The sequence below is a fragment of the Diabrotica undecimpunctata genome, chromosome 6 (genome assembly GCF_040954645.1).
Source record: "Diabrotica undecimpunctata isolate CICGRU chromosome 6, icDiaUnde3, whole genome shotgun sequence".
Classification (NCBI taxonomy): domain Eukaryota; kingdom Metazoa; phylum Arthropoda; class Insecta; order Coleoptera; family Chrysomelidae; genus Diabrotica; species Diabrotica undecimpunctata.
The window spans coordinates 108,109,673-108,123,738 of NC_092808.1; the positions used below are offsets into that span (position 1 = coordinate 108,109,673).

Consider the following 14,066-nt stretch of genomic DNA (forward strand, 5'->3'; position numbering starts at 1 on the left):
ATTTTTACAGCAACTACTTGTTTTCAGTGTTCATCAACATTTGTCTAATTTTGATTCATCACTAAAAATCACTTTTAAATTACCCACCTCAACATCTTTTGTTTTTGTTTTTTTGTCAGCAAAAGGTTTTTTCCTAAGAAAGCTGAGAATTTCTTCAAGACACTTTCAAAATCCTACGTTCCATTCAACCTTGAAGTCTCGTGATTGATTCAGATTTTGACATTTTTGTTCGATATCATTAATTATTCTAGTTTTTGCGTAATTTTTTGGACAGTTTTATGGAATTTTTAATTCCAAGCCGTGATTTTTGTAATATTCTATTTCATATGCCATAACTTGTGACATTGAGTTCATGAATTTTTTTTATTGGTAAAAATTCCACGTGATTTACAAGCGGGACGAAAAAGAGAAAAGTGCCCACTGATAAACAACACTCGCAATCGAATTTCTGTCATTTTTTTCATTCATTTTATTTCTGTCCATGCCAAGAAAAAGTGCAGATTGATAAACTGATACTCAGATAGATAAACTGTCAGTTCTTCTACAATCTATTATAGTACTTATATTTACGTATTATACTAGTATTTAATCTTAGTAATTGTAGCGTTTTACTCACATTATTTTAATATTCTTTTGAAGCTATTTTCTTGTGGCATGTTAGAGTAATTCCCATTTAAATAGTAATTACACATTATTTTATACTGATTTTTAAGAAGGGAACAAGATACTTTTTCCTATTATACTAATGTTGTGAATTTATTAAAAGGTTCAATATTTATAACACTTACGGATTTAATTTATTTCTTTATTTATATTAACTTATCTGACAATAATTTATTATATCCGTACGTAACAAATTCGCGAGCGCGGGTCTTGAGAATTAACTGTCCCTCCATAACCAAAATTCCTCTATAAATATAAAGTCCTGTTATTCGAGAATGAAAACAGTTGTTTCTCGAAACACATCGAACATAGACCGCTGTTTGCTGAAAGGCCTTCTAGACAGAGCGGCGAATTGTTCTCAGAACCGGTATGGTTAAATCGGCTTGTCTCCAGAAGGTTCGAACTGTTATGTTTTTATTACAAAGGGGGACCCATCGTGTGTCAGGTAGGCATTACCTAAAAAATACGTGAATGAATGAAAATATTAGTAATAAATATATTTACGGTTTTGGGTCAGAATTTGTCGTAACATTGCCCCCCTCTTAAAAGATTGTTCCTCCTGGAACCTTGTCGGGACTGGAATCGGAACGGTATGCTGGTATCGGCAACTGGACCCTCTTTTACAACTTCACTACAAGTTGTATAAAAATGACAAGGGACGGTTTTCTCTCCGCACCAGTAACTATGCGGATTGCAACAGACTAACACCTGGACTTCGGTGTCTTTAAAGATCTCTTCCACCATATTTCGGATAACCCTCCAATCTAATTGGCGGCACTTCAACTTTGGCATGGCTAACTTTTGCACGTCGGACTCTAGTACGTGCTCTCTCAATTGAAGTAAGGCTTCCCATACATCTCGGTAGGTAGGTTGGTCACGGGCAGTGTCTTTTGTTACCAGGTAGAAAAGGTAACGTGATGCATCTTGGAGTTTCAAGGTTTTACCGGGAGCGGGCACCTGACATTGCAGTTCTGCAACTCGACCAAACTTCCTTCGAAAGACGGATGCCAACCCTGGTGCGTCTTTGATACTGGCCGGGATGGTAAGGGCCAGCGAGTAGTCATCGGGGAGCGCGAGTAGATCTTGCTTTTCTTCAGTGGTAACACCATGTCTTGCTTTACCGGTACCTCCATAGGCACCCATGAATTCCTCAAACGTGAGGTCAGACACGTCTTGGACTTGGTTTACTTCCACTTCTTCATCTACTTCGTGGTCACCTTCGAAAGACGCCAGCCGGTTATGGTGTACTATCATCGGCTTTCCCCTCGGAATCTTGTTTATTCGGTAGATGACATCGTTGATCTTCTCCATGATGAGGTATGGACCTTCCCAAAACTGCTGCAATTTGGGAGAACAACCTTTCCGCTTCTTGGGATTATACAGCCAGACTTTGTCGTTCTTCTTAAAGCAACCCTTTTCGGCTTGTGTATCGTACCGTTTCTTCATTCGGTCGCTAGCGATCTGAAGGTGGGAACGGACCAACTCATGTACATCGTCCATTCTTCTTCGTAATTCGATCACATAATCTTCACCTGCTACATCTTCTCCAGGTCGACACCCAAACTCTAGATCACAAGGTAGTCGCATTTCGCGTCCGAATAGGACTTTGGCTGGTGTCTGGCCTGTTGATTCGTTAACAGCAGATCTGTAGGCCATTGTGAAGAACGGAAGGTATTGGTCCCAGTCTCGCTGATGATCGGACACCATCTTTGTCAAATACTTGCCAACTGTCCTATTCATTCGTTCTACCATACCATCCGATTGCGGATGATACGCGGTAGTTCTTGTTTTCTTCATGCCTAGTCTATCACATATTCCTTGGAATAGATCGCTTTCGAAGTTCCTGCCTTGGTCACTATGGATCTCCAAAGGCACTCCAAATCGGCTGATATATTCTTGGATCAACTTATCTGCAACGGTGGCGGCCTTCTGGTCTGGAAGTGCGTAAATCTCGACCCACTTAGTGAAGTAATCCATTACTACCAGCATGTACTTGCCTCCCTTTTCACTTTCTGGAAATGGCCCAGCGATGTCCAAAGCTATTCTTTCAAACGGGCTTCCAACATTATATTGTCTCATAGGAGCTCTCCTTTTTCGGTAAGGCCCGTTACTCGTGGCACAAATAGTACATTTCTTACACCAGTCTTTTACATCGTCGGAACTGTTCATCCAATAAAACCGTTCCCGAATTCGCTGAAGTGTTTTCCTTACACCAAAATGCCCTCCCGATGGACTGTCGTGTAACTGACGAAGTACTTCGGCTATTCTGCTCTTTGGGATCACCAACTGTCTTCTCTTCTCTGAACCGTCATCATTTTCCAGGACTCGTTTGAGCAAGCCATCTTCGATGATAAATGAGTCCCACTGGGCCCAATACGTCTTAACTACTGAGCATAGGTTTGATATTTCCTGCCAAGGTGGTCGACGGTTTTCCTCTTTCCATTTTCGGATTTTCTGTATAACTGGATCTCTCTCTTGTTCTTCCCTTATCTTAGTAGGCGTCCAGTCGTCGTTGACAATCGTCGTTCTTAGCACTGCTGCTTCCTTGGATTCCGTTTTGTTGCAGTGGGAACACTCTGCTGGGCATGGCCTTCTGGAAAGAGAATCAGCGTTTCTGTGGCTAACTCCGGCCCGGTGCTCAATCTTAAAATCGTATTCTTGGAGTCGTTCGATCCACCTGGCTATCTGACCCTCTGGATTCTTAAACTGCATCAACCACTTAAGGGCGGCATGGTCGGTTCGGATTAGAAACTTTCTGCCATAGAGGTATTGGTAGAAGTGCTCTACTGATTTAACTACTGCTAGAAGTTCTCTTCTCGTGACGCAATAATTCCGCTCAGGTTTTGAAAGGACTTTACTAAAATATCCGAGGACTCGTTCCTGTCCTCCTTGAATCTGAGACAGCACTCCTCCAATTCCCACGTTACTTGCATCCGTATCTAAGATGAACTCTCCTTCTGGCAGTGGATACCCCAAAATTGGTGCTGTTATTAAATGCTTTTTCAACGTTTCAAAGGCATTTTGGCAGTCTATATCCCAGCGGTATTCTCTTGCTTCCTCTGTAAGTCGCGTTAATGGCTTAGCGATATCTGCAAACTTCTTAATAAACCTCCGGTAGTAAGTACATAGTCCAAGAAAACTTCTCACTTGATGTTTGTCAGTTGGTTTTGGCCATTCCTTAATGGAATCGATTTTTCCCTTATCCACGGCCACTCCTTCTTTACTGACTATATGACCCAGATAATTGACTTTACCTTGAAATAGCTGGCACTTCTTGGGGTTTAGCATCAATTGGGCAGCTTTAAGTCGATTAAAAACGTTTTCTAAATTCCTCAAATGATCTTCGAATGTCTCCCCCAAGACGATTATGTCATCTAAATAAACCAGGCATGTTTTCCAAGATAACCCTCTCAACACATTTTCCATAAGCCTCTCAAATGTCGCAGGAGCATTACAAAGTCCAAATGGCATAACGTTGAATTGCCACAATCCAGATCCTGTGGTGAAGGCTGTCTTTTCTTTATCGACTGGGTCCATTTCTACCTGCCAGTATCCAGACTTCAAATCTAAAGTAGAAAACAATTTACTTCCAGCCAATGTGTCCAATGTGTCATCGATCCGAGGCAGAGGATAACTATCTTTCTTGGTAACGTTGTTCAGCAAACGGTAATCCACACAGAACCTCGTCGTTCCGTCTTTCTTCTTAACCAGGACCACCGGAGAGACCCATGGACTCGTAGAAGGTTCTATCACCCCGTCTTTCTTCATTTCCTGAACAATCGTTTCAGCTTCCTCTCTCTTCGCCTGTGGTAATCGTCGAGCTGTTTGACGAATTGGCTTAGCATTACCAGTATCAATTTTATGCTTAACAACGGTAGTTCTTCCCGTCTTTCCTCCTTTCGGTACGAAAATATCACGATACTGCCGAAGAAATTCCCTTAATTTCCTTTTCTCCATCTGATTTAGAGACTGTCCTGCAACTGCAACCATTTGGTCGAATTTGTCGTTGGAATTATCAGATGTTGTCGCCTGACGAATTATGGATGTCACAGGTACACAAGTTCCTACTTTTGTCTCTTTCTTTATGGTCACTGGGTAGTCGTTGACATTGATAAGTCTCACAGGAATTTCTTTAGCCGAAGTCACCAATTCCTTTCCAATTATGATTCCACGGCCAACCTCATCGTCGTGGTTCCAAGGCTCCATCATAACAGGTCTCCCTTCGTCTACAATTCCCTGTAGTCGCGCTACTATGATCGTTTCGCTTCTCGCAGGCACGACTGTATCTTCTGTAATGGCTGCTTGCACAGTGTTGTCATTATGTGGATGGAGAAATACCTCCTCGTTGCCAACTTTGATTACCTTATTCTTAAAATCCAATTGGAATCCATGCATATTCATTACGTCCATTCCTAATATAACATCCTCTTCGATGTCAGCAACTATAACAGTATGGACAAACTTTTCTGCCCCAATTCCCAATTGTACCTGGATTTCTCCATGAATGTTGGCATTTTCACCTGTAGCGGTTCGAAGTCGTAACCTCGTTGGTAACAGTTTCTTTCGGCTGTTTATAACTGTCGGGCGTATAATGGTTCTGGTCGCTCCGGTATCCACCAACAACGTATGCTTTTTACCATTTATGTCTCCATCTACATATACACTATCTTCACGACATTTCAAAGAAGCTATTAGTATGAGAGGGTCTTTGGAAAAGTTTTGGGTCGAAGCTGCCCCCCTAAGGCTGACCCGTTCTAGTTTTCCTGATGGTGAGTTTCTTGATTTGCGTCGTACCTAGGGTGCTTACAGGAGCTTCGTACGTGTCCTATTTCGCCACAATTCCAGCATCTGATGGTCTTCGTTTTCTTGTATGTCATGCTTTTCATCATATTAACGAGCTGGTCAAGTTTATCTTCATCTCCTTCCTCTTTTACAGTCCTAACTTTACTGTACCCGCCAAAGGCCTGCGTAGCTGACTCGTATTCGAGGGCGGCGGATAGGACATCAACCAGCGTCTTGTGACGAGCTAATCGCAGTGTTCTCTGCATTTCATGATCACGAAGACCATCAATAAACGTTTGAACGGCCAATTTTTCCATCATGTCTTCGGGAGCTGTTGGATAAGCATATCGTACTAATCTGGCAATATCTACCTCATATTCTTGAAGAGCCTCATCTTTCTTCTGTCTACGATTTTTAAGCTGTGACTGATATACATGCTCCAAATGTTCGTGGCCATATCGCATATTTAACCTCTTCTTCAGTTGTTCGAAATCATCGGTCTCCTCTACGGCTATGGTCTGAAGCACATCTAAGGCATCTCCTCGAAGAGCGATAGTCAGGTTTACAGCCTTTTCTTTTTCAGACCATCCATTTGCTCTTGCGGCTGATTCGAACTGTTTCATGTAGTTGTTCCATGATGATTTTCCGTCGAAAGTTGGGACTTTAACATGAATAGAACCTCCACTTCCTTCAAATTTCGGCCGTGTCTCCAACTTAAATTTCGTCTCGTCTTCTTTTATCTCCACTGTAATCGGATTGTTACCTCTCTCTGCTGTCCCTGTTTCTTCCATCTTCCTTTCCATCTCTTTAATCTTTTCTTCGAAGGCCAACTTATCGGCAGCAACTTGGTTTTTTAACGAAGATATTCTATCGTCCAGGGCAGACATCTCAGAAGTGACTTTAGAGATTTCTGAAGAGATGTTAGCAGAAACTTTGCTTTCCAGGGAAGAAATCTCGTTAGAAACTTTGCTTTCTAAAGAAGCGATGTCGCCGGAAACTTTCGAAATATCGCCAGATACTTTGTTCTCTAATGATGCGATGTCACCAGAAACTTTGGCTACATCACCAGAAACTTTGGCTACATCACCAGAAACTTTCGAAATCGACGAGAGGACAGCATCTTCAAATATATAAGTCTCTGGATCTAGTCCTTCTTCTAGCAAAGCGTTCTTTAGTCGTTGGACTAACTCAGCCTTTTTTCCGGTAGAAGCTAATTCTCTGTCTTCAAGATGTCTTCTTAAATTAGTCACTGTCAGCTCATAAATCGTCGTCATTTTCACAATTTACAAATATTCACTTGTATTATTATTATAAGTCTAATTTATGTTCGATCTCACTTCTGCCACCATTTGTTGTGAATTTATTAAAAGGTTCAATATTTATAACACTTACGGATTTAATTTATTTCTTTATTTATATTAACTTATCTGACAATAATTTATTATATCCGTACGTAACAAATTCGCGAGCGCGGGTCTTGAGAATTAACTGTCCCTCCATAACCAAAATTCCTCTATAAATATAAAGTCCTGTTATTCGAGAATGAAAACAGTTGTTTCTCGAAACACATCGAACATAGACCGCTGTTTGCTGAAAGGCCTTCTAGACAGAGCGGCGAATTGTTCTCAGAACCGGTATGGTTAAATCGGCTTGTCTCCAGAAGGTTCGAACTGTTATGTTTTTATTACAAAGGGGGACCCATCGTGTGTCAGGTAGGCATTACCTAAAAAATACGTGAATGAATGAAAATATTAGTAATAAATATATTTACGGTTTTGGGTCAGAATTTGTCGTAACACTAATGTAGTGTAACTATTAATTATACACCTACAGAACAGAACCAAGTTAGTTAAAAAGCAAACATTAAGTACCAAATTTAAAAAAGTGCATGTTTTTTTATATCATTTTCTGATTCATTGCAATCGTATTTAACTTAAAATCCTTTCTCATTTACAATTCCTTATTCCTCAACATCATTTGACAGCTCCATTCTTTCCTCCAACATCCTTAGAATATCTCTATTTAGGAATTATAAAGGAAGATATAACACAAAATTGTTGTTTTAGGATAACGAGCCTTTGATGAGAGCGTTAACCAAGCTGATTAAAGTTAATGAACCTGATCTGGTACTCTTTGTAGGAGAAGCTCTTGTTGGTAATGAGGCCGTAGACCAGCTAGTAAAATTCAATCAAGCTCTTGCAGATTATTCATCTAGTACTAATCCACACATCATAGACGGCATTGTATTAACCAAATTTGACACAATTGATGACAAGGTAAATATTTAAATACATTTTTTTAAATTAATATAGAGCCACAAAAAAAATCGTAATTTAAAAAGCCACAAAATTTCTTATTTCTTCGACTGTTGTAGTGTAGTCACGATGCTGAATGACGTGGCATTAGTGGTCTGACATTGTTAACGTACAGTTTGGTTCGGACTATAATTTTAAAATATTATTGGGAAAATTATGTAAAAATGGTATTCAAAAAAGTATATTAACAAATATTACTTCTTTATAGATGTAAAAGAAAACTGTTAGTCGCAAAACAGTATGAATTGTAAAATGAGTAGTACTAATGATAGTTTAACAGCACATAACCAAAGAAACGATTCAATATCTTTGAGTTTTTTGATGATAGAATAACGAGCAGGAAATTCTATAAATAAACTGAAATCCCATGTCTAACTTGATTTTTAATTAATTTTTAAACATATGTAATGTTTTTGTATGGCCCTTTTATTTATCACTAATTTAAAACAAAATTTTTAACACTTTTTGTTGCATTAGGAAAAGTTTGAATATAATTTTGTTAATAAAAAATTATTTGCTTCTTTTTTTTTGGCTTACCATCATTGGGTTATAACATTTGAAGACCACAGGAAAAGAACTTAATAAGTCCAAGTTTTCACATTTCTTGTTTTTAATTCCACTTTTTAGCTTTAATTACATGGTTTCTAAGAGTAACACAATACAATATAAGTGTTTAAAAATACCCTGTACAGGAAAAGAACTTGATATGTCCATTCCATACATTAGAAAACGTTGATAAGTCCAGGTAATCCTAGTAGTTGGCAACAATGGCATGCGACATTGGGTAACATGATTTCTACAGTCTCTTTGTTTTAAAGGTTATGTTAATGCTTAGTTTGTTTTATTTTAAAGTGAAAGTAATTATTTACAACGTTTGATACTTTTATCTGATAATCAAAATAATCATGGCAGATACGGGTGAGTGTTCCATTGATCAATTATCTTTTGCTTGTGGGAAAAACTCTAAGAAAAGGAAAAGATTTGGGAGGATGCAATATGTTTCAAAGAAACTAGAGTTACAGTATCATGCAACTGGCTTGTAAATGTGCTAAGAAATTTTTTGATTTAATCTCTGAACATGAAAGACAATCTATTATAAAAAAATATGATTTTTTTTTTAAATAATGACGAAATAAACCTACATTTAACGTCATTTGGTTCTTTTGTGCAACGTTTCTTGTTTCTTTCCTGTACAACGAAGAAGGCCTAGAAACCAGAGAATGAGACTGGTTTTCGAGACTGCACTGTCTGTTATCATGTGAAAATAAAACGGAAACAACTGTGAAAGATATCCAGGTTTGCAAGAATGCTTTTGTTCCATTTCATGGTATAACACGAGGTAAAGTTGATTCTTCTTCTTCTCTAAATAAATTGAAAAAATAAAACTCAGCTCTTAGGGACTTACGGGGTTTGCATAAAAATCGTCCTTACCAAATGGACGAAGATTTGAAAAAAGCAATCCATGAGCACATAAGTTCTTTCTCTAGCAGAAATTGTCATGATAGCCTCAAAAAGTCTTTAAGGACCTATTTATATATATATATATATATATATATATATATATATATATATATATATATATATATATATATATATATATATATATATATATATATATATATATGTTTGTTTTGAGGTTTCCGCGGGAGCTATATGTGCTGTCACTATTTTTCCGGGTTTGACGCGGAGTCAAACCCGGAAAAATAGTGACAGAATATATATATATATATATATATATATATATATATATATATATATATATATATATATATATATATATATATATATATTATATAAGGTTCTTGAACTCCTAAGTGGAGCATAGAGCTTCAGTGAAAACGCGCCATCGGGTTCTATTTTGCGCTAAGGCCTTCACCTCATTCCAAGACTTTCCTTGGCCTCTTATCTCGTCTATTATCTTCTCCAAGTTTGTACTGGGCGACCTCTTTTTCTTTTCCCTTGGGGATTCCACTCTAGGGCAGTCTTTGCCGTACTGGAACTATTTTTTCGGAGTGTGTGACCGATCCAAACCCACTTTCTGGACTTAGGACCTATGTAGATGACCCATTAAACATTAAAAAAATGTTTGTAATGTTTAAAGAGAAATATTTCAATTTAATGCAAAAATCCCCTAACTTTTCTTACGAAAACTATAGGTTTATTTTTAATCTTGATTTCAACATTGGATTTGAATATCCGAGATCGGATACTTGTAGCCCGTATGATAGGTATACTGCGAAAAAGAAAACGTTTTTAAAAATAAACGAGGAAAGAGATGCAGATATGCACCGATGCAGGCTTAGTCAAGCACTTGAAACTAAACAAGAAGTTCACTTGAGAAAACAAGCAACTTTTTATGAGAGAAATAGAACTGCTAAACAATATAACAAAATGCTATGAAATCGTCAAAAATAGAAGTCATTACTATGGATTATAACAGGAATTTTCCATGCCCTAACATTGAAACCAACGATGTCTACTATAAAAGGCAATTGTCTGTGTATACATTTAATATACATGTGCTTTCAAGTGGTGATGGCTATCTTATATACTAAAACGCTAAGGCCTTTTCTTGTCCACCACTTTACTCAAAAACCATATTAGATAATTAAAATATTTTTTCGGAATATTATTAGTATTACGTATGAGATTGTCAAGATATACTTTTGGTACAAAAGTTCACTTCCGGTTTTGAGATGACCGGAAGTTAAAATTTACTTTAAGTTTTAGACCCCACAATGTATATATGGATCGAAAGGTCTCGTCGAGACGAATCTAAATATGTACTTCCGGTTGCGATCCGACACCGGAAGTGACCCGATAGAGCAAATCTGACACCGGATTCGTGATCAGCATGCAAAATTAACCGCTAAATGATGTCCATGTCGACATTTGTATATGTGATGAATGTTATGTATATTCTCTTCTATTATATTATTTGTATTGATCTCTTAATTTTTCTCGCAAAATAAAAATTTCATTTAAAAAACTCGATGTCGAGTTGGTCCGCTAGTTTTTATATCTAATCAGAAAATGTTGAAAAGAAAGTGAAATGAAAAATATACTTGATCCTAATGTTGAAGAGCTTTATGTTTTCTGTGATTCGTGCTCGGGGCAAAACAAAAACAGTGCTCTATTCAAGTTTTGTCATTTATTTCAGTTTAGCCTGTTTAAAAAATTGTGGTTTCGCTTGTGTGTATTTATTCCATATAAAGATTGCAATTTATTGGTAACAATAAATAAAAATCGCTTACTTCAGCACAGATGATGTAAAACACTTTCATTACTTGGATGTTGTTAACTTAACTTAAATAGAAATAAACTTTTTATTTACATTTTAAATTAATATAAAAAAAAATAAATTTTAAATCTTAAAACTGACCATTAAGAAAAGTTTCTGCTTTTGAAAAGTGGCTGAGATGAGGAGTTTCAAAACAATGAGCTTTAGCACAACGAGAAAAAAATAGCAGATGTTTCAGCTCAAATCCGCAAAATCTTAGCAAAACATGATGACCAGGTCCATGTTCGAATCAACGAAGTAATACAATAAAGATACCGTATTTTCTGCAACGACAAAATGTAGCTTTGTTACTCGTTTTAAGAACACAAGGGGAACTGTCGGCTTGGTCATTGCGAAAGATCAAATGTTGCAGAATAAATAAAAAAACAAGACAACCAAAATCCTATTTAATCTTATGTAAGCGATTAGAAAAGACCAACTCTGCAACAATATAACGTTTTGTACAAGAAGAATTATCAAAATTTTTTCTTTCTGCTTATCCTGCTCTATTGTCTTTTTTTGTCTGATGCTGCACCATATATGGTCAAGGCAGAACAAAATTTAAAAATATATGCCAACTTATTAGACGTTACTTGTTTAGGACATGGAATGAACAGAGCTGCGGAAGAAATTAGAAAGTTTTATTATATTAATTAGAGTTTTCTTTTGTAAACCCCCTGATATCAAGAATAAAAAAGTATTCCTCAGATCTTCTAAAAGAATTCAACTTTATAAAGAAATGCTTACAAATATTCCAAATCCACCAGAACCCTTTCTAACACGATGTGGAACATGGTTGGAAGCCGCTTTTTTCTATTTAGACTATTTCGTAGATTTAAGAAATATAATTGACGCTTTAATGGATGAAAGTTCCCAATCTCTGCTAGATGCTAAACAAATTTTTAAAAACAACGTTCTTCAGCAGCAACTTTCATTCATTAAATCAAATTAGAGTTTGCTTCAAAAAACTATTACTTAATTAGAATCATCAAAGTTGTCCCTAATAGAAAACATAGTCTTAATAAAAGAAATTGGATCAGCTTGTCAAAATATTGAAAGTTCCACTGGAAAAGATGTTTTTTAAAAATTTAAAACAATAATTCTAAAAACAATGGTTTTCAGAAACTTACTGAGATAGCTGGCAATTTTTGCGAAGAATTAGATTTAGAACCAAATATTTTTGTTAATTTAAAATATGCTCCCATCGCACCCGTTGATGTCGAAATGAGTTTCTCAATTTACAAATATATGTACACAGATAGAAGCCATAAGTTTTTATTGATTTATTATTTCCATAATTCTATGGAATAGTATTTTACTTTTTACCACTTTCATTACAATTAATTAGTACATTACAATTATTACGTACTTATTTTTAAAATTTATTTATATTGCTTTTTGCATCTTTTTTGGGATCCCAAAATTGAAATTCTCAGCAAAATTCAGTTTGTTCTTCTCTGACGACTGGAGTATTTATCTAAACTGCTTGTATTTATATCTATTTTTTATTTTTCAGGTTGGAGCTGCAATATCAATGACTTATATAACTGGTCAACCTATAGTTTTTGTTGGAACTGGACAAACCTATACAGACTTGAAAGCCTTAAATGCAAAAACGGTGGTGCATTCGCTCATGAAGTAATTTATTCGTAAACAGATGCCTTATTATAATTCTTAATCGTTGAAAGAAGTTCTAAGGTGGAAAGATGAGACATTGGATAATTGTGATTTTATGTTCATGTTGGAGTTTTAACGTAATTTATTTTACTCTTTATGAAGTCAGCTCATATATTTCAAACTCCAAGAAAATATATTTGGTATTTTTAAAATTTCAATCATAAATTCATCTTAAATTTTAGAAACGGTACAAAGTACTTTGCATAGTGTGCCATGTATATAAATAAATAAAGTAATAAGCTGTAAAACTGAAAATTAACTTTATTATTAACTTTTATGAAAAATCTTTTTAGGGATAATTTAAGTAATCACTCTCGACACCTAACGGTAGACGAGAAACAATTATGTATATATGTTATGTAATCACTTTTCTATCGTTTTTTATTATAAATTTTCTTAGAGATTTTAGCCTAAGGAATATAAAATACCTAATTTCAATAATATGAAAAGTTATATGTTGTTATTTAACGTACAGCTTACAGTTAATAATATTTGGCACGTTTCAAAATTTTTTAATAAAAATATGCAAGTATAAAAATTTGATGAATGAAATCAAAAATGAATTTATATCATTTCCTTTCGAAAAAACTTTCCTTTACCATTTGATGTATTTAATTTACAGTGAAAGGATTTAACCCATCGATCTTTTGGACATTCTCTTTATATTCTAATATGTCTCCTATTGATACTATTTGTTACAAATCAAGTTCGACCAGAAAGAAAATTTTAGGTATTACAGTATATATTAAATAATTTTTTTACAGATTGTCTCATCTTTCCTACATTATTAAATTTTATATCGTATAATTGTAAAGTTCCATCGGTTTTGTAGGTTATTGTAGAACATTGGTTGTTAAATCATGTTTTATTTTAAAAATAATTTTTTATACTTTTCTGTTACTTTGATTTTATGCATTTTATGGTGATATTTTTGTATTTTGGTTTAAATTATTGTAAAATCTAAATTGTTTTCATAAACAGTAAAATACACCACCTTGTATTTTATTTATAAATTCCAATTCCCAATTACATCCACTACTCCAACTGTGTAATTGTTACTTAATAACTTCTTTATGAAATATTAGAAAATTAAATTAATGTTTTGACCTCCTGCTAAGGAGTTTTTAATTAGTCAATTCAGTCATGTATTCGTGTCCCACTTGCACAAATAAAAATGTTAGCTAACAGCAAGTATCAGCTGGAGTATAGAGGAATCTCACTATCATTAGTAGTTACTGCTAGGTCAGTCCGATAGGTAATTAACCTAGAAAAGAAAAACAAAAATTTTGGAAACGAGGCAATTTATTTTTCAACATAATCTATTAGCTCCGTACACTTGACCCAGCGAA

General features: G+C 35.6%; 1 protein-coding gene across 1 annotated transcript in view; it reads left to right on the top strand.

Moving 5' to 3' along the window:
• The window catches only part of SrpRalpha (signal recognition particle receptor alpha), a 41,089-nt gene extending 27,382 nt beyond the window's left edge, over positions 1-13,707 (top strand). Inside the window, exons 7-8 of the mRNA XM_072535092.1 lie at positions 7,512-7,721; positions 12,557-13,707. Of these exons, the coding sequence (XP_072391193.1) occupies positions 7,512-7,721; positions 12,557-12,682 (336 nt within the window). The 3' untranslated portion in view covers positions 12,683-13,707. The remainder of the gene's footprint in view (positions 1-7,511; positions 7,722-12,556) is intronic.
• The last annotated feature ends 359 nt before the right edge of the window (positions 13,708-14,066 follow it).